The sequence below is a fragment of the Protopterus annectens genome, chromosome 1.part1 (assembly GCF_019279795.1).
Source record: "Protopterus annectens isolate FY-2018-M chromosome 1.part1, PAN1.0, whole genome shotgun sequence".
In the NCBI taxonomy this organism is placed as follows: Eukaryota; Metazoa; Chordata; order Ceratodontiformes; family Protopteridae; genus Protopterus; species Protopterus annectens.
In genome coordinates, this window is record NC_056726.1 from 1,238,803,535 (window position 1) to 1,238,825,483 (window position 21,949).

At 43.8% G+C, this 21,949-nt stretch overlaps 1 protein-coding gene across 2 annotated transcripts in view; it reads left to right on the forward strand.

Annotated features, from left to right (window-relative positions):
- Positions 1-21,949, forward strand: part of LOC122809541 (gastrula zinc finger protein XlCGF26.1-like) — a 306,301-nt gene that overhangs the window by 176,395 nt on the left and 107,957 nt on the right. For both annotated transcript variants that reach the window (XM_044081121.1, XM_044081129.1), the window contains exon 6: positions 1,218-1,286. In XM_044081121.1, coding sequence (XP_043937056.1) covers positions 1,218-1,286 — 69 coding nt within the window. The remainder of the gene's footprint in view (positions 1-1,217; positions 1,287-21,949) is intronic.

A 21,949-nucleotide genomic window follows, 5' to 3' on the forward strand; every position in this document is an offset into this window, starting at 1 on the left:
TTTTGTGTTCTGACCTTACCAGAGAATTCATTACACTAGGGGGTGTGCAGCACTGTCCCATATTAGTGAGGACCAGATCCAGTATGGTTGCACCCCGATCAGTGTACTGACAGTCTGGTTCGGGGAGTTTGTGTTTATAGAATCCAGAAATCTCTGTGACTGTATGTTTGGCGTCTTATATGATTCCCAGTTAATAATGGGGTAATTAAAGTTGCTCATTGGTATGGTATTCCGTTGGATGGTGTGTGTTTTCAATAAGTTTAAATGCATGGTACAGGTTTCCTGTGTCATAGATAGAGACTTATAACGTTCAATAAAGTGGTATTGGATTTTGCCTATGGTGATTTGAACTTGGAGAAGTTCAAGTGCATTGTCCTGTTTGACCAGCCTTGAGGTGTATTTATTTGATGTAAACCGAGACACCGCCGCCTTTATACCCTGTCTGTGTAGTAGTTGGTCTAAATGTGTGGAAGACATTATAACCTCGCACTGTCAGTGTGCTTTCCACAGCTTTAAACCATGCCTCAACTGCCTCACAGATATCAGCAATCTCTAGGATAAAGAGAGCTTCTAGGGAGTGGGTTTTTTTGTTTAGAGTCCTAGCACTGAGCAGTAACACCTATTGATTTTCTTGGTTTTGATTTACTATGTCAGAAGTACTTTCAGTTTGGCATTGCCTAAAAAGGGCAATGTTTTAGCTAATATTTGAAAACCTAGAGAGGAGAGGTGCAGACCATCCCTGGAAATGCAATGTGGTCTGTTGACTGTCTTCTTCCATGCTGACAAATATTGCACCATCTTAGAAAGACTAATTTATAAATATACACAATTGTATCTTCATGTAATATACTTTACTGCATACAAGTCTAAATTTGGGGTAGGCAGCCATAATTACAGAGCAAAAAATCCCTGTTCAAGAGAACTTTATTGGATTTTTACTTGATGTAATAGAAACTTAATAAAGATGTGTTCCAGTCTAGTACTGCATTTGGCATACTAAGCAGTACCCGTATGTAATACCACCAGTGAACACCACATGAAATGCAAAATATTTCATTCTGACAGTTAAGGCCTTTAGGCCCCATGCATTTGGTATCTGTGTATAAAAGACAATATATCAGTCCCCTTTCAGATTTCATCACAAAGCTTTCAAGCAGTAACAACAAAATGTTCAGCTACAAAATATGCCTAATACTGCTATTCTATTCTTATTTTAGGGCATATCAGTGCCGAATCTGGCCCATCTGTTTCATCTGCTTCAAACAATACAATGTCAGCCATGACAGGTAACAAATAAAAAAAATATATATGTTTTTTATTCTGATGAAATATGTATTTTTTTGTCTTTTGTAATAATAGCTTAGCAAATATGTGTTCTAGACCAGTATGGTATCCTGCATACAGAGCAGAAGTCATGTAAACTGAGTATAATGCAGACTTTCAGACTGTGGCACTGAAGGCCTATGACCCCCTGCATTTGTTACTTTTGTGTTAAAGGCCATATATTAGTCCTTCTTCAAGACTTAATCACAAAACGTTTAGACAGTAATAACAAGATGTTCAGCTACATTGCGCACCCAAATTTGCTGATGTTCATCGTGCCATACTGCTGCAGTCATTACACTTGGGTTATCCTGCCGTCAGGCGGGTCCTCGGTCGGCCGAATTCCAAAGTCTTGGTCCGGCGTCGGTTGTCGTCACTTCTTCCCTGACGTCAGAGCGGCAGGGGTATAAAAGAGGCAGCTGACGCCATTTTCTTCAGTCTTTCTTGCCAAGCGGTGCCCGAAGCAGAAGCAGTTCGCAAGTGCCGGTCGGCCAGCTCCTGAGATTTCCGAAAAGGATTTCAGCCGAAGTCTTCTTAAAGCTAAGTACCCCATTGGGGAAACTTTTCTTGCCTCAGACTGATGTCAGACAAAGTTAATAATTGCATTTCTTGTGGGAAGCAAATACCGCATAAGGATTTTCAATCATACTGTATTCCTTGCCTAGGCCCAAACCACGACGTCTTGGGCTGCCGTTTTTGTGCTAGATTCAATAAACGCACTATAAAATGCCGGGCGGAGTTCGCCCTGCATTATTTTGGCAAAAAATTTAACTATAGCATGTCGTCGGATACTCCGACACCAGGTTTAATGAAAAAACGCAAAGATAAAGATAGGCATCCGAGGCCCAAATCGGATACCGAGACCACGCTTAGGCCTGCTGCCAGATCTCCGGTTCTCAGTGAGGCGCCTTCGCAGCCCCTGACTACCGCTGAATCTATTTTATCGGCGACCTCACCATCTGAACTTGTAGGCCCTCCGGAGCCGATTACCTCTCCAGACACTGATGCCACTCGTGGCGGGGAACCAGAAAATTTAGCTAGGCCTTCAGTTTCTGTAGGTGTTTTCAAACCTACTTCTATTACCATTAAATCTTTTGCAAAGTCTAAAGCCCCTATGAAAATTAGGAAACAGGGTGCTCAGACCCCCTCCCAGCAACCCCTGCCTAAAAAGCAGATGCTCAGGATGGCTGAGGATTTAACTTCTCTTATCAGGGGTTCTCAGCCCCCCTTGGAAAAAAGACCCAGGTTGGAGGAAGACTACCCTTCCTCAGATCAAGCTTCCATTACCTCAGATATTTCTGAGGACCAGGATAATTCCTATTCTCCCTATGAGGACTCTGATGCAGAGGAATCAATTCCCTCGGTTTCCCCCCCCTGAGGACTATTCCTTCGGGGAAACCTTGCATACCTTGAGGGAACACTTCCACTGGGAAGGACAGGACTACTCAGATTGTAAGAAAAGGCTCAGGGAGTTTCTTCTTCTTCCTCAGCATAGGCCCCTTGCTATTCCTCCTGTTTTGGATATTTTGGATGATGTTTTTGCAGAAGCCAGTCTGAATCCAGACTCCTTGCCTCCTGCCCCAGTTAAATCAGACAGATACTATCGGGTCCCTGATTCCCACCAGTTTCTATTTAAAAGCCCTGCTGCTGACCCAGAAACCATTTCACATGGTCCAAAGGGGATTAAGGCCTCTACTGCTAAAAATCCTTTACATTCAGAAAGAGATTCCAGAGCATTAGAAAGATGGGGGAAGAAGGTGTATACTTCTGCCACTTTAGCCATGAGGGCTTTAAACTGCCAATTTCACATGCTAAAATACCAGCAGTTTCTGATCTCTCAATTGAAGCTTAAGATGACACAAACAGATCAGCCAGATTTAAAAGAGATGCAGGATTTGTTGCATGGAACAGAACAAGTGGGAAAACATACTTTACAGTGTGGTTTTGATGCATTGGAGGCCTCACGTAGAGCAGCTGTCACCAGCTCTGTGATATGTAGACACGCTTGGCTAAAAGAGCAAACCTTACCAGATCATGTAAAAGCAAAATTATTGGATGCACCATTGCAAAAGGATGTATTATTTGGTGTCAAAGCAGAGGAGGTTTTAAAGAAAATGGAAGAAAAGGCAAAAGCTATGCAAACAGTTAAAGATTTTTTGCAGGTACAACCTCCTCGCTTCAGCAGGAACTGGCCATCAAAAAACTGGTCCTTTCCAGCCACTGACAAACCCCAAAGGGGTAGGTACAGACGCCCCAGGGGCAGAGGACAACCACAAGGTTCTTTCAGGCCTAGACAATGGCAAACAACTACTCCTAGAGGTGGAGAAGAAAGGCCTCAACCATTCAGGAAACAAGCTCAATGACTTCCCCCTACGCCTGCCAAACAAACATTTAATGGCAGCACCTTTGGGTGGAAAACTGGCCTTATTTTCAGACAATTGGCACATTATTACACAGGACAAATGGATTCTGGACATCATAAACAGAGGCTACAGATTCCACTTTCATACCCTTCCAAAAATGAAAGGCATGCCAAACCTGCCACAAAATCAATGGGCAGAGGCACAAAAACAAATTTCCGCTCTCATGGATATGAAAGCAATTCAAAAGGTACCTACAAAAGAACAAGGTCAAGGTTTTTATTCAAGACTATTTCTGGTACCAAGAAAGGACAAAGACTGGAGACCCATCTTAGACCTATCTATCCTGAACACATACTTAGAGGTACCAAAATTCAAGATGCTCACATTACAGCAGCTTCTTTCCATGCTGGGCAGGGAGTCTTGGCTGGTAACGTTGGACCTCAAGGAGGCATACCTGCATGTCCCTATCAGACAAGATTGCAGAAGATACCTCAGATTTCTTGCAGGTACAACGCATTATCAATTCTCTGCATTGCCCTTTGGCTTATCTACTGCGCCCAGAGTATTTACAAAATGCCTGGCATCAGTAATTGCATTTTGTAGACAACGAGGAATCCAAATTTACCCATATCTGGACGACTGCCTGATCCAAGCGGACAGCAAGGACATTCTACTACAGCACCTGGCGTTTGTAATAAAAATGTTAAATTGCCTAGGGTACACAGTAAACAAAAATAAATCAAAACTAATACCCTCACAACAAATAATATTCCTGGGTGCCAACTTGGATACAACGGCCCAGATGGTTTATCTCACGCCAGACAAGAAAGGGCAACTGTCTCAATATTTCAGAAAAATGGCAACTTTAACCCAGCTTACTGCAAAGAAAATCCTGCAGGCTTTGGGGTTCATGGCATCTTGCAAAGCTGCATATGAGGAAACTACAATGGTACCTGAAAAACTTATGGTCTCAACACAAACACAGCATGGAAACAATTATACCACTCATTCCATGCCTTCAAAAGGAATTTTTGTGGTGGGCTCAAGCATGCCAAGGAAACACGGGTCTCCCTTTCTGCATACCTCAAGCAAATCAAACCATCACAACAGATGCTTCAGACTACGCCTGGGGAGCACACATGGCAGGTCAGTGCATTCAAGGAAGATGGTCTCAAAAACAGATGCACCTTCACATCAACCAAAAGGAGATGCTAGCAGTGCAAAATGCTCTTACAGCCTTCAAGGACCTATTGCATCCAGGCCAACTATTAATAAGAACAGACAACACCACAGTTATGTGGTACATAAACAAGCAGGGAGGCACACATTCCTACCCCCCGTGCAGACAGGCAATGACCCTGTGGGACACAGCACTGGCCTTACAGGTACAACTACAAGCGCAATTCCTACCAGGAAAGGAAAACATACTGGCAGACAAATTAAGCAGAAATATGACAGACCCTCACGAGTGGGAATTACACCCTCAAGTATTCTCAATGATAACACGAAACTGGGGACAGCCAGACATAGATCTATTTGCCTCCCACACCAATTACCAGCTGAAAAAAATTCTGCACAAGGACCTATCATCCACAGGCCTGGAAAGTGGACGGTCTATCTTTCAGTTGGACAACATTGACAACCTATGCCTTCCCACCTCTACCCTTACTGACAAAAGTATTACTAAAAGTCAGAGCGGAGAGGCCACAAATGATTCTCATTGCTCCGGACTGGCCTCATCAGCACTGGTACCCACTCCTAAAGAATCTTTCTCAGTCACCACCTTGGATCCTACCTCAATTCCCATTTCTGTTGTCTCAGCAAAATTACAAGATCCTCCACAGTCAGCTCAAGACACTAAATCTAGCTGCATGGAAAATACCTTAGCTTACCAATCTACACTCCTCTCAAAGGAGGTCCAGAATGTCATCTTGGAGGCCAGGAGACCCAGTACCAGAAAGGCTTACTCAGACAAATGGAAGCGATTTTGTGCATGGAACCAAGCAAAAGGCCAAAATCCTGGGATATTAAATATACCTCAGATTCTACAGTACCTAGCTGAGATGTTAAACAGTGGCCTTTCCTTCTCATCCATCAAAATCCATGCCTCAGCTATTTCAGCCCAATACAATACGGATCCCCCCTTATTCTCACATCCTCTACTACGACAGTTCCTCAGAGAGGCAAAAAATATAAGGCCCCCACGAAAACCACCTGCTCCAGCTTGGGACCTTAACTTCGTGCTGGAAAAATTGACATTGCCTCCTTTCGAACCTGCCTCCTCAGCAGAACTACAATACTTGTCATGGAAAACAGCTCTGCTTTTGGCTATTACCTCAGCACGCAGGGTTTTGGAGCTACAAGCCCTTATGGCAGTGCAACCTTTCCTCATTTTCCATTAGGCCAGAGTCTCCTTACGTACCAACCCTACCTTCATGCCAAAGGTAGTATCCAGTGTGGCTTTGAATCAGGCTATCCATTTACCCACCTTTTATCCAAACCCCCAGAATGAAGGGGAGAGACTACTTCACTCCTTGGACATTCACAGGCAACTTCGATACTATTTGGACAGGACAAAGTCATTCAGAAAATCTGAACAACTTTTTGTGTCTTATGCTGCTGGTGTTCAAGGAAAGGCTATTTCCAAACAGACTATTTCAAAATGGATAGCCCACTGCATCCGCTTTTGTTATTCTTTTCATGGGAAAACAGTGCCAGAACTCATCAGATCACACTCCACTAGGGCAACAGCTACATCAGCAGCATATCTTAGGGGGGTCCCAACCAAGGACATTTTGGAAGCAGCTACCTGGAGTTCAGTGCACACTTTTACCAAGCACTACCACCTGCCACTATACTCTAAATCTAGAGGGGGCTTTGCCACCGCAGTCCTGCAGGGCATTCTAGCCCCTCCTAATTCAGATTAATACCAGCCACCCTTCCATAGCTTTGGGATTCACCCAAGTGTAATGACTGCAGCAGTATGGCACGATGAACATAGTACAGTTTTGTACCTACCATAAATGTAGATGTTCGAGTGCACATACTGCTGCAGTCCAGGTTACCCTCCCTCCATCCCCTCTCAGGACAGGGCTTATGACAAACACCTCTTGCATGCATCCAACTTGGGGTATTCCTCTATGGTGTATTTGTTTGCATCTACTGATTGGCTTTATCTACTGATGTGAGATTGCATAACATCATGTATTGCCTGCCTATTTGGGGGCACCTGACATCTGGAGCAAGAAAAACTGAAGAAAATGGCATCGGCTGCCTCTTTTATACCCCTGCCGCTCTGACGTCAGGGAAGAAGTGACGACAACCGACGCCGGACCAAGACTTTGGAATTCGGCCGACCGAGGACCCGCCTGATGGCAGGATAACCCAAGTGTAATGACTGCAGCAGTATGTGCACTCGAACATCTACATTTATGGTAGGTACAAAACTGTACTTTCTACTGTTAGGGACTTCACTTGCAGTCTGTACAGATTCTGACTGCTCCACTTTAACTGATTCAGACCAATTGCAACAGAAAAAATGTATTTTTATTGTCTGAAGGATATTACTACTGAGGTAATGACAACTAATGAATGATGTATTCTAGACCAGTACTGTATTCTGCAAAGTGAACTGAAGTCCTAAAAAGCATCTCAATGGAAATTAAGTATATTGTAATGCAAAAAAATCAGACTAGTACTATGAATGCCTATGAACCTCTGTATGTGGTACTTGTGTATAAAAGACCATATGTCAGTTCCCATCAAGATTTCATTAAAAAGATGTTCAGCTATAAGCTGCAAATACAAGTGCTATTTTGCCCATTATGGATATGGATTTCAGTGCAGCTGAGTGCTTAATTTGACCACACCACTTTAGCAACTTTGAACCATTGCATTTGAGTCATGACATACATTTTATAGCTGAAGAAGTCAATTTATTGCCCACATCGAAATGATTTTTCAGATGTAATGATAATTCAGTAAAGAGATATTCTTTAGGCCATTATTGAATTTAGTACCCTGAGAAGTTATATACATACCCCTATGGAACCTGAGTACATTGCAAAGTGTTAGACTGTGAGAGTGAAGGTATTTAAACCACTGAATCTGGTACTGTTGATTTATTTCTGTTTTGGGGAATATTTTACAGTTAACCATAGACATCAGGCTTTGTTATAAGCTGGGAGTTTTCAGAGAATGGACAAACTATGCACTTATGCTGTACTGACAAGCCCATAATAAGAGCAAAACATGTTGTATCTGCAGCTAGTGAGGTTTGGCTTTATTGGCCTGACTGCATCAGTGTTTTTCTTCTTTAGGCTGTCCCCATTAGGGGTTGCCACAGCGGATCATCTGCTTCCATTTCTTCCTGTCCTCCGCATCTTGCTCTGTCACAACCACCACCTGCATGTTCTCTCTCACCACATCCATAAGCCTTATCTTAGTCCTTCCTCTTTTCCTGTTACATGACAGCTCCATCCTTAGCATCCTTTTCCCAATATACCCAGCATCCTTCCTCAGCACATGTTCAAACCAACGCAATCTCACCTCTCTGGCTTTGTCTCCAAACTGTCCAACCTGAGTCGACCCTCTAATATTCTGATTCCTAATCCTGTCCATCCATGTCACACTCAATGCAAATGTTAACATTTTTAACTCTGCCACCTCCAGCTCTGACTCCTGTCTTTTTGTCAATGTCAATGTCTCCAATGCATATAACATAACTGGTCTCACTACCGTCTTGTAGACCTTCCCTTTCACTCTTACTGATAACCATCTGTCACGAATCACTCCTGATACTCGTCAACACCCACTCCACCCTGCCTGCACTCTCTTTTTCACCTCTCTTCCACACTCACCATTACTCTGAACTGTTGATCCCAAGTATTTAAAGTCATCCACCTTCACCAGTTCTACTCCCTGCAACTTCACTATCCCTCTATCCTCCATGTCATTCACACACATATATTCTGTCTTAGTCCTGCTAACCTTCATACCTCACCTCTCTAGAGCATATCTCCACCTCTCCATGGTCTCTTCAACCTGTTTCCTACTCTCACTACAGATCACAATGTCATCTGCAAATATCATAGTCTAGGGGGACCCCTGCCTGATCTCATCTGTCAACCTGTCTGTCATCATTGCAATCAGAATCTGGTTAAAAACTCCACTGCCATCTCTCCTAAATCATCCGGACCAACAGCCTTTCCATTCTTCATCCATCTGTAGTGCTCTTTCCTGGCATGAAACCATACTGCTGCTCACTAATCTTCACCTCCCTTCTTAACCTAGCTTCCATTACTCTTTCCAATAACTTCATGCTGTGACTGATCCATTTTATCCCTCTGTAGTTACTACAGCTCTGCACATCACCCTTATTCTTAAACATTGGTTACAAAGACATGTCTGGAGTGTTTCTCCCCAGGCCTCTGCTGAATATTGGCTTTGTTCCAAGTCGGACTTTCCCAGGAAAGAAATGTTAAATAAATAAATAAATAATAAGAAAGGGCTCAGAGCTGATCCTTGATGTACTCTCACCTCCACCTTATATGCATCTGTCACTCCTACCGCAGACCTCACCACTGTCACACTACCCTCATACATATCCTGTACCACTCTTTCATACTTCTCTGCCACTCCCAACTTCCTCATACAATACCACAACTCCTCTCTAGGCACCCTATCATATGCTTTCCCTAAGTCCACAAAGACACAATGCAACTCCTTCTGACCTTCTCTATACTTCTCCATCAGCATTCTCAGAGCAAACATCACATCTGTAGTGCTCTTTCCCGGCATGAAACCATACTACTGCTCACTAACCTCCACCTTCCTCATTAACCAGGCTTCCAGTACTCTTTCCTATAACTTCATGCTGTGATTGATCAGTTTTATCCCTCTGTAATTACTACAGCTCTGCACGTCACCCTTATTCTTAAAAATTGGTACCAAAACACTTCTTCTCCACTCCTCAGGCATCCTCTCACTCTCCAAGATTTTATTAAACAATCTGGTTAAAAACTCCACTGCCATCTTTCCTAAACACCTCCATGCTTCCACGGGTATGTCATCCAGACCAAAAGCATTTCCATTCTTCATCCTCTTCATATCTGTCCTTACTTCCTCCTTGCTAATCCATTGCGCTTCCTGATTCACTATCCCCACATCATCCAACATTCTTTCTCACTCATTCTCTTCATTCATCAGCCCCTCAAAGTGCTCTTTCCATCTGCTCAGCATACTCTCCTCGCTTGTAAGTATATTTCCCTCATTATCCTTTATCACCCTTGCCTGCTGCACATCTTTCCCAGTTCACTCCTTCTGTCTAGCCAATTAGTACAGTTCCTTTTCGTGCTCCTTAGTGTCCAACCTTTTATACAACTCTCCATGTGCTTTATCCTTTGCCTTTGACACCTCTCTTCACCATGCTCCTCGTCCTTATACTCCTGTCTACTTTCTTCATCTCTCTGACAATCCCACTTCTTCTTTGGCAACCTCTTTTTGTATATACTTTCCTGTACTTCCTTGTTCCACCACCAGGTCTTCTTGTCCTCCTTCCTCTGTCTAGATGTCACACCAAGCACCTTTCTAGCTGTCTCCTTTACCAGCTCTGCTGTAGTTACCCGGCTAATCGGTAACTCTTCACTGCCACCCAGTGCCTGTCTTAACTCTTCCCTAAGCTCCACTTCACAACCACCCTTTTTCAGCTTCCACCATTTGATCCTTAGCACTGCCCTCACACTACTCCTCCTCTTCTTGATCATTAACATCATCCTACAGATCGCCATCATATGCTGCCTAACTGCAGTTTCCCCTACCACCACTTTACAGTCTCCAATCTTCTTCAGACTGGCCCTCCTACATAGGATATAATCCACCTGTGTGCATGTTCCTCAACTCTTGTACGTCACCCTCTGCTCCTCCCTCTTCTTAAAATACATATTCACCACAGCCATATTCATCCTTTTTGCAAAAAGCCACTACCATCTGACCTTCGCAATCCTGTTCTTAACACTATACCTACCTGTCACTTCCTCATCCCCTCTGTTCCCTTCACCAACATGCCCATTGAAAACCACACCAATCACCACTCTCTCACCCTTGGGTACACTCACCACCACTTCATCCAACTCACTCCAAAATTTCTCTTTCTCATCCATCGTACACCCAACTTGCGGAGCATATGCACTAACAACATTCATCATCATACCATCAATTTCCAGCTTCATAAACATCACTCTATCTGACAGTCTTTTCACCTCCAAAACAATCTTGGCATACTGTTCCTTCAGTAATGACTTGTAAAATGTAAAACTGTTATGGTCATTCAGAAGACATGTAGCTAGAGCACTTGTGTGTCTGTGGGGTAATTTACATATAGCCCACGGGTCTTCTTCCAAGGAGGTTTAAGGTGTTACACAGCGGAGACTCTAGAGTCTCGGGGTATTTTTTTTTTGTTATTTTTGTATGTGTGACTTTTCTGTGTAACTTTTTGGCATGTGGCTTTGTTTCTGTTTTACCACTATGGATTTCACTGAAGCTCAGTCCTGCATCTTACTGCACCAATTTAGCAGCTTCAGACAATTGCATTTGAGGCATGACATGTTACAAATGAAAAGAAGTCATTGTTTTTGGTGAATTATGATTTGTACTTGTAATACAGTGAGAGACTAGTAAAACTGTATGCTAGGCCAGTGCCACATTCTTAATCCTGAGAAGAATTTGTATATAGCACTCCCAATAGAAACTAAGTACAGTGCAAAATGTCAGACTGTAACATTGAAGGCCTAGGGATCTCTGCATTTCGAATTCATGTGTAACGGAGACATTTATCAGCCTCCCTTTACTACTTTATTATAAAGCTTTCAGATAGTAACAAATGGGTGTTCAACTACAAAATTCACGTAGGGACATCAGTGCAACAATGATGATTTGATACTACCACTTCATTTTCCTTATACCATGGCATCTGAAACATTGCATGTTACAAATAAAAAAATACAAACTTTCTCTGGAAAAATATATATGATTTTACTTTTTATGTAAAGACATTTTAGGATGAATTCTTCACAACCGTGACAACCCACCACTGCCAACCAGTAATCAAGGAGCCCCAATCCTCAGCACTGGCAACAGTACGTGACGTTCACTGAGAGGATAACAAATACACACACAGATTTCCAGATGCAGCCCTCTGCATCAATTGCAGTTTCCCTTAAGAGCACACAGAGACCACAGTTAGTCCAGGGCTGATTTCTCCCTCTTTCTCCAGATCCTCAATAAAACTCCCCACTGGCACAACTATAGAGTTGAGACCTCAGCTGAGTGACCAAGTCAAGACATCCAATACCCTCTCTGTCCAACCACTGCTTCATGTCCCTGCCCAAGTAGCTGACACGCTGTTTGAGGTTTGATTTACACACACACACCTGGGAAAGGCTGGCACAAGTTTACTAGCTATGCCCCCTTCTGCTCAGACTGTAAGGTAGTTACCACTGCCATCAGTCACTCCTTATCAGCTACTTTATAGGTTCATAGGTTGGTACTAGGCTATCGGCCTAGGGCCTATACAAGGCTAGCCCAACAATTCCTCTGATATTTCTTCCCATAATATTTACTTCCCTGGACCCCTGTCTAGCAGGGTGACTGACGTGATCCCCGGGGTGAATTTCCTATCTCCCATCCAATTGTCAAGGTTCCTTTTGAAGAGGGCCAAGGAGGCGCTCTGCTTGACATGTATGGGCAGTCTATTCCAGAGTATGGGGAGTCTCTTGGTCAGGAACCTATCCCTCCAGCATGTTTTGTTCATTATGATGACAAGGTTTAGATCCCTGGAGCATGTGGTTCTGAGGGATTGGGATTTCTTCAAGTGTAGCATGTCCAACAGCTCAGGGTTTGACATGGCCTTGTATGTTTAGCAGAGATCACCTCTGAGTAGACGATATGCCACAGAGTATAGTTGGTGTTTTTTTAGATGGTCAGCATAGGGCATCTGCTTTAGGCCTGTGATTCTTTTAGTGAGGTATTTCTGCGGCCTTTCCAGCTGTTGCAGATGTCTTGTGAGGTACATACCAAACGGGGCATTGTACTCTATAATGGGTCTAATGAGGGATGAGTACAGTGGGGCAATTACCTCCTTTTTTCTGCATGAAAAGCTCTTAGTGATGAGGTGTGCCACATAGAAGGATTTCCTGACTGTTGTGGAGATGTGGTTATTGAAGGTGAGACCACTGTACACCTATGTCCCTAAGTCTCTCATCACACTTTCGATGTTTAGTGTACTGCCACCTATGTGGTAATTCATGGGTACATGTTTTTTCCCAAAGAGAATAACTATACATTTCTTGGCATTACGCTTGAGTCCATGGCTCTGGCATCAAGCATCTGTTTCTGTAAGGCCCTTTTGTAGAATATCCACATCATTTGGGGATTCAATAATGGTTCCCAGTTTGCAGCCATCTGTGAACTTTGCTAGCCAGAGTCCCTTAGTGTTGGCCTGTACCTCAGAGAAGTAGAGTGGTCCCAGGACTGAACCTTGAGGTACTCCACTTGTCTAGAGCTGGATTTGTAGTCAGCTACTTTTACAGTATGGGCTCTGTCAGTAATCCAGTTGGCAACACTTCGATTGATGTAGGGATTTATGCCCAGCTTAGTAAGTTTATCTATGATTCTAGAGTGGGGGATGGTGTCGAAGGCCTTGGCAAGGTCCATATAGGCTGTGTGGACCGCCTTACCCTCATCCACAGCTTTGGAGACTGATTCGAAGAAGTCAGTCAGGTTCAGGAGACACGATCAGCCCTTCAGAAACCCAAACTGGGTGCCCTTTAGGGCCCTTAACAAAGGGTGTCCAATTTTACTGTGTAAAATTAATACTAATGCAAATGGTAGTTTGACCAAGAGCAAGGTTATTAGGAGTGACCCACACAGTGTCACCAAATAAATATGCAAGTACTCTCAAAAATTAAATATCTCTACACAGATCAGCTACAATTAAAGGTTTAAATACACTTAATAATAAATAATAAATTAACAAGAAAACTAAGTATATATTCACAGTGACATCAGAGTTCAAAACCACAGGAAGTATTTAAAATAACATTGCAGTACAGGCTCACACAAATAAAGAAAAAACATAACAAGATGTAAACAAAGCTTTGCTATATTCCTGACTGTATTTAAGAGAGTTGTACTGTTTACTAGAAACTTACTTCATTAGAACAAGGCAGATGTGGTGAATGGTTCTTGTTGTTGTTGTCAGGTCCAAGACAGAATGCAGAATGCTCTGTCTAACTGAGGGACTTAAAATAATATCTAAAAATTACTGCTGCGATAGCTTTCAGAATGACATAATTTCTGGTCATTTGACTTCTAGTTCCCAGGTAAAACCCCCATTGCTGAAGCTGGCAGTAGTTAGCATCTGCCTGTAAAAATACTAATACAAGGGCTTTTGCTCAGATCTTTGACAGGTACTGGAAGTCATAAAACAATTACATTCCTTCATGCTTCCAAAGTAGCAATTAGTTGACCCTGAAGACAACACAGAAAGCTTCCTAGTACAGACTTTGTGTCTCTAGCTGCATTGAAACCTAAACAATAGCCTCTTTATGGCCTAGTCTATAAAGTAACTTAATTTCAAATATTTTTCAAAAGTTTACTAGACTGAGGTTAACCTCCAGATCTGAAGTAGTTGACTTCATTCATTCTGCACATAAGGGTATATGGATCCGATTCGGATCCGAGCCAGCAAAACTTTTCAAGCATCAGCTCAGAGCTCTAAGCTCCTCTCTTACCTATATTACATCACTTCCTCCTATCTAGCTCCAGATCTCGTTTGCCGCTCTATGAGTCAGCATTGTGGTCTCTGATCTCCTAGCTAGTTGGTAAGGTTTTTGGTCCTTTGTTGCTAATTGCTGAGTGTGTATACCTTCCTTTTTTTCCTCCCTTACTTCATGTTAGTTTAAAAAAAAAAATTTTAATTATAGTTATTAATTTAAGTGTTTGTGTAGTATTGTGTCACTGGTTCCCACCTAGGCCCAATCCTTGTTAAGTGTCTGTGTGTGTGTGTGTGTGTGTGTGTGTGTGTGTGTGTGTGTGTGTGTGTGTGTATGTGTGTGGGCCCTAGGGCTTTTCTGTCTGTGCTATGGCTGAACAGCCTAAAGTTCTCTTTAAAAAGTACACAGAGTGTGGTCATAAGCTTTCTCCAGCCGATGGCCACACTCTGTGTGTTCTACGTTTAGGGGTCGCCCATCTTTCTACCTCCTGTGTCATTTGTTCGGATTTTAACCTGAGGGCGTTGAAGGATTGTCGGGCTAAACTTGTGGCTAAAGGTCTGCTACCAGCTTCAGCCCTGGAGTCTGCCTCTGTTTCCTCCCCATCTGGTGATGCTGTGCAGGCAGGGACTCTACCTCCCGCCAGGCCTGCTTCCTCGGAGTCATCTCAGAGAGGTAGGGACAAGAGAGAGAAGGAGAGGTGCCATAAAGAGAGGGCGAGGCCCAGAAAAAGGTCACCAGACAGGGAGTCCTTCTAAAGCCCCTCTTCTAAGGTACCCAGGTCTCATTCTCCTCGGCTCCGCTCTCTCCATTTCTCGCTGGAGCCGACGGAGCTATCGGAGCCGAGGCACACTAATCTGATCCGACCCAGACATGAGTCGGTCGCTTCCTCCAGATCGACTCAGAGTGTATCCGAACTTGATATGGACAGGCTTATGAGGAGGTTCATCCAGAACCAGATTCAGATGTGAGGTCTTACCAGGGCCCTCTCACATTGTTGAGGGTTCTTCTTCTACTATGTTCCACTCTATTGCTCCTTCCCCGATCCGACCGGACACTTCATAGGTTCATAGGTTCATACTAGGCTATCTGTCCTAGGGCATTTATAAGCCTAGCCAGAGTGTGTTTGGCTTTCGCCACCCATTTTAAATTAATTTTGCTATGCCCTTTTTCGAGGTTAGTATACTGTGCCTCTGTCTAACAGTGACACAGAAGTGATACCCGGGGTAAACCTACGATCTCCCATCCACTCATCAAGATTCCTCTTGAAGAGAGTCAATGAGGGACTCTGCCTAACCTGGACTGGGATTTTATTCCAGAGTGAAGGGAGCTTCTGGGTTATGAATCTGTCCCTCCAGCATGTCCTATTTATTTCAGTAGTGAGGTTCAAGTCTCTCGGCGTAGCTCGATGGGATTTGGATTTTCTGAGGTGCAGCATGTCCATTAATTCGGGTTGGACATGGCTTTATATGTCAGGCACAGATGCCTCTGAGCAGGCGGTATGCCACTGAGTAGAGCTGGAGTTTCTTTAACCGGGCAGCATATGGCATCTGTTTGAGCCCTTTGATCCTCTTGGTGAGGTACTTTGGGGTCTTTCCAGTTGCTGCTGGTGTCTGGTAAGGTACATCCCAAAGGCATTGTACTCAATTATGGGCCTGATGAGGGATGAGTAAAGAGGCACGATGACCTCCCCTGATCTAGATGTGAATCCCTTCATGATTAGGTGGACTATATAAAATGTTTTTCTAACCACTTTGGCCACGTGGTTGTCAAATGAGAGATTGCTATCAACTTGGGTCCCCAGGTCCCTAATTACTTCTTCTATACTTAATGGATTACCACCTATGTGGTAATTTATGGGCACTTTGTTTTTGCCAAAGGGGATGACTATACACTTTTTGGCATTTAGCTTGAGGCCATGGCTCTGGCACCAGTTGTCTGATGTTCATCATGCATACAGCTGCAGTCATAACAGATGGGTTCTCCTGCTGTCAGGCGGGTCCTCGGTCAGCCGAATTCCAAAGTCTAGGTCCGGTGTCGGTTGTTGTCGCTTCTTCCCTGATGTCAGTGCGACAGGGGTATAAAGGAACCAGCCAACGCCATTTTCTTCAGTCTTTCTTGCCGCGCGGTGCCCGAAGCAGAAGCAATTCGCAAGTGCCGGTCGGCCAGCTCCTGAGATTACGAAAATTTTGGAAACTGAAGTCTTCTAAAAGCTAAGTATCCTATTGGGGAACCTTTTCTTGCCTCAGACCGATGTCAGACAAAGTCAGTAATTGTATTTCTTGTGGGAAGCAAATACCGCATAAGGATTTCCATTCCCTCTGTATACCTTGTTTAGGCCCAGACCACGAGGTCTCGGCCTGTCGCTTTTGTGCTACATTCAACAAACGCACTATTAAGCGTCGGGCGGAGTTCGCCCAGCATTATTTTGGAAAAGCATTTATCTATACCATGTCATCGGATACTCCGATTCCGGTTTTGTCTAAAAAACGCAAAGACAAGGATCGACACTCGAGGTCCGCGGCCTCTACCGACACCACGCCAAAGCCGACTACACGTGGTCCAGTTCTCAGTGAGGTGCCTACGCAGCCCCTGCCTACCGACGACCTGTCTTTGACGGTGTCTCCTGTACCAGTCGCAGGCTCCTCGGCCCACACCCCGACTACAGATACCGAAGCCACTCTTGACGCTGAAACTCAGAATGTGGACAGATCCACTTCCACTCAAGGTGTCTTCAGACCTTCCTCTTCTTTCTCCATCAAGGCTTTCACAAAGGCTAAAGCATCCATGCACTTTAAGAGATCAGCTACTCAGGGCCCATCTCCAGGCCCCATGCCTAAGAAACAGATACTCAAAATGGCTGAGGATTTAATTACTCTTATCAGAGGAACTCAGCCCCCTCCGGACAAAAGGCCTAGAGAGGAGGTAGATTCCCCCTCCTCTGATCAGGGCTCCATTATTTCAGAGCACTCAGATGATCAGGAACCGTCTTACTCCCCTTTTGAAGACTCTGATGCGGAGGAGTCCATCCCTTCTGTATCACCCCCTGAGGATTACTCATTTGGGGAAACTTTGCATACGTTAAGGGAACACTTCCACTGGGAAGGCCAGGAATATTCTGATTCCAAGAAAAGGCTCAGGGAATTTCTCTTGCTTCCTCAGCACAGGCCTCTGGCTATACCTCCTGTCTTGGACATACTAGATGATGTTTACTCGGAGGCCTGCCTTAACCCGGACTCTCTACCTCCAGCTCCTGTTAAGCCTGACAGGTACTACAGGGTTCCTGACTCACACCAATTTCTATACAAAAGCCATGCTGCTGACCCAGAAACCATCTCACAGGGCCCCAAGGGAGTTAAGGCCTCCATTGCTAAAAGTCCATTGCCTTCCGAGAGAGATTCCAGATCCTTAGAAAGGTGGGGAAAAAAGGTATATACCTTGGCTACCTTATCCATGAGGGCCTTAAACTGTCAGTTTCATATGCTAAAATATCAACAGTTTTTGTTATCAGAATTGAAAAGTAAAATGTCACAGCCTGAACAACCCGACTTAAAAGAGTTGCAGGATTTGATGCATAGTGCAGAACAAGTGGGTAAGCATACCTTACAATGTGATTTTGATGCTCTAGAGGCCTCATGTAGAGCTGCTGTTACAGGATCAGTCATACGTAAGCATGCGTGGCTCAAGGAACAAGCCTTGCCTGATCATGTCAAAGCTAAATTACTAGATGCCCCTCTTCAAAAGGATGTACTATTTGGTGCTAATGCTGAGGAGGTTTTAAGGAAAATGCAGGAAAAGGCTAAATCAATGCAAACAGTGAAAGAATTTCTACAGGTTCAACCCCCACGTTTTAGTAGAAATTGACCTTCAAAAAACTGGTCCTTTCCTGACACAGACAGACCCCAAAGAGGCAGATACAGATGCCCGAGGGGCAGAGGGCAAGCCCAAGGATCGTATAGAGGCAGACAATGGCAAGCTCCTACACAAAGAGGTGGTGAGGACAACTCGCAATCTTTCAGAAAGCAAACCCAATGACTTTCCCCTTTGCAGACCAACCAGGTCTCAAATGGTAGCCCCCTTAGGAGGAAAGCTGTCATTATTTTCAAAAAATTGGCATATTGTCACAAAAGACAAATAGATACTGGACATTATAAACAGAGGCTACAGATTTCATTTTCACACCCTTCCAAAAATGAGAGGCATGCCAAACCTGCCACACAATCAAAGGGCAGAGGCACAAAGGCAAATTACAAAGCTCATAAACATAAAAGCTATTCAGGAGGTACCTACGCACGAACAAGGCCAAGGTTTTTATTCCAGGCTATTCCTGGTACCAAGGAAGGGAAAAGATTGGAGACCTATTTTGGACCTGTCCATCCTAAACACATTTCTACTCGTACCAAAATTCAAGATGCTCACTCTACAGCAACTTCTTCTCATGCAGGGCAAGGGGTCTTGGCTGGTAACATTGGACCTCAAGGAGGCATACCTGCAAAATTGCAGAAGATACCTCAGATTTCTTGCAGGTTCAATTCATTATTAATTCTCTGCATTGCCCTTTGGCTTATCTACTGTGCCCAGAGTGTGGTACAGAGACAGCTTGGGGGAGCTCGAGATAGCTGCCAGGAAGCAAAAGTACAGGAGGCAGCTGCCATAGTAACTGGCATTTTCGGATACTTTCGGATGTTCTCGTTATTCTTCCGTTACCAAGGTTGTGCCCAGTTAATTCCCAGGTCACCCTTACCAGAAGCGCCACTATACTGAACTCTCTAAGTGAGCTGAAAGCTGTTAAAGACCTCGTCCAGCACAGTAACCTAAACTGACAAGGTTGTGCCCAGTTAATTCCCAGGTCGCCCTTACCAGAAGCGCCACTATACTGAACTCTCTAAGTGAGCTGAAAGCTGTTAAAGACCTCGTCCAGCACAGTAACCTAAACTGACAAGGTCAATATCCAGTACTACCATCACAAACCAAGATTAATGTAAATAACCCCTCTAAAACTCCTACCCGAGTCTTGTAACACAGCAGTACATCCCATTAACGGTGTAAAATTGGGCAAAAGCAAAAAATAAAAGTACAACCAACTATATTTTGCATTGGGCATAAGCAAAGGATTAAAGTAAATCTCACTATTCTCTCCATCACCTGGTCAGTGTGGGGTCGGACTAACCCTAACCCCGCCTCTGACGTATGCGAGGTTTCATACTCTCGCAGTACAGCGCCATCTTTACTCCCTTACAATCGTGCTGTGTCTACAGAACTTAGGAGTTAGGCGTCTTGTTGGGTATGCAACTACAACATACATATTTCTGTACATATCTATACTGTTGAACTTGCAATTGCTGCATAGTCTGTCGAATGAAAGTTGTTTGGAAATCATAGTGTTCACCAGCCTTTTGCTTCTCTGTTAACCTGCACACAATGCTACACATAAGTAGCGAGCACTGCAAACTTAGCGACTGCATTTCCAGCACACTCACACCAGAGAAACTATTGATTTTAGCCTGAAATGTTTAGCAACGGCAATTCTAGCATGTTTAAGCTGCTAAGGGTTTAGCAACTACATTTCTAGTCCGCTCACACCAGTGACTCCACTAATACTAGCCTGAAATGTTAGCGACTGCATTTGTAGCATGTTTTTACCTGCTAAAAGATTAGCGACTGCATTTCTAGAATGTTTAAGCAGTAGGCTACACCATTTTTGGCGTGGAACACTCTATTTCACAACCAAAGCTATTGTGGGCGTTTGTTTTATTGTTGCACCAGCTATAGTAGTAGGTTATTCTCCAACGACTGAATTATATAGTTAGATCTTGTCTCAGGAGTTTAAAGCATCACTTGTGAAGTGCATAGATAGGGTGGATTCCTAAACTGTCTATTTAACTTTGTCACATTAAAACTGTAAGCATGAATGCTTTGGATATATGGATAAGCTGCCACATATTCCTCTGTGAAGGTACAGTGTTGAGTGTAAGCTAAGTGTTATATTTTTCCTCTCCCAGGTTGTGCCCAGTTAATTCCCAGGTCGCCCTTACCAGAAGCGCCACTATACTGAACTCTCTAAGTGAGCTGAAAGCTGTTAAAGACCTCGTCCAGCACAGTAACGTAAACTGACAAGGTCAATATCCAGTACTACCATCACAAACCAAGATTAATGTAAATAACCCCTCTAAAACTCCTACCCGAGTCGTGTAACACAGCAGTACATCCCATTAACGGTGTAAAATTGGGCAAAAGCAAAAAATAAAAGTACAACCAACTATATTTTGTATTGGGCATAAGCAAAGGATTAAAGTAAATCTCACTATTCTCTCCATTACCTGGTCAGTGTGGGGTCGACTCCGTCCGTCGGACTAGCAGCTCTCAGCCCTCGCTGCGCTGCGCTTTCCGCCGCCTCCCTGCCCCCATATTCCACCCGCCCCCAGTGGTCCTACTTTTATACCTAACTAACCACACCCACTACTATTCACACTCTCACACAATCACGCGTGACTTTACCTTACATTCACCCACCTCCCTATACTTGAACCACTCCCACCTCACTTGTTATCTGCCTAAGCTCCGATAACTATGTTATATACCAGACAGCCCCACCTCTCTCTGGCTCTCAAGCCAACAATAAAAACTCTGCCCCTTACTCTATTAGTCCTTACATCACTATATGTGCTAACTACTTATGAGGACACTATCTACAACGGATATCACTATCCCAAATATCATACCTGTAGTCTATCATCCTTACCTTACACTGCTTATCCTACTCACTACCCAACCAATATGGTACAATACACCAGATACCCCCTCCCCTATAAACCAAGAATTAACTCTCCTAAGTCCAAATATGCTGACAATTTACTACTCAAACTCCTGAAACTCATAGAACATCTAAGAAAAAACCTGTCCAAGGATGGTGACATCCACCCCAATCCAGGCCCTATTACAAACACTTACTCACATAACCTATCTCTTCCCCCGACCTCTCCTAACTCCTTCCTTATCTGCCATCTTAATATAAGAAGTCTAAACAACGAAATACACAATTTGCACGCCCTGTTAGAGATATACCACCCCGACATTATGTGCCTGACAGAAACCTGGTTAAAACCAGCCACAAAAGATACTGAAATCACCCCACAAGGCTATAACATATACAGAAAGGACCCTAATAAAAAGGAGGTGGTCTTGCCGTCCTCTACAAATGCTCACTAAATATTACTTTGAACCCTTCACAACCCCCCCAAATCTCCAATGCAGAATTAATTTCCCTGAAGATACAAATAAATAAGGAAAAAAGCATTAATCTACTTGTGATCTACATTCCCCCCGGAAACAACATTGACACACTTGAGCATATCTTAAATTGGCTATTGTCCCCAGGAAACTATTATCCTGGGTGATATGAATATAGACTGGAACCAATGCTCCTCTGAGACCAACCCCACTCTCATAAATCTCCATGGCTTCTCACAAATCATAACCTCCCCCACCAGAATT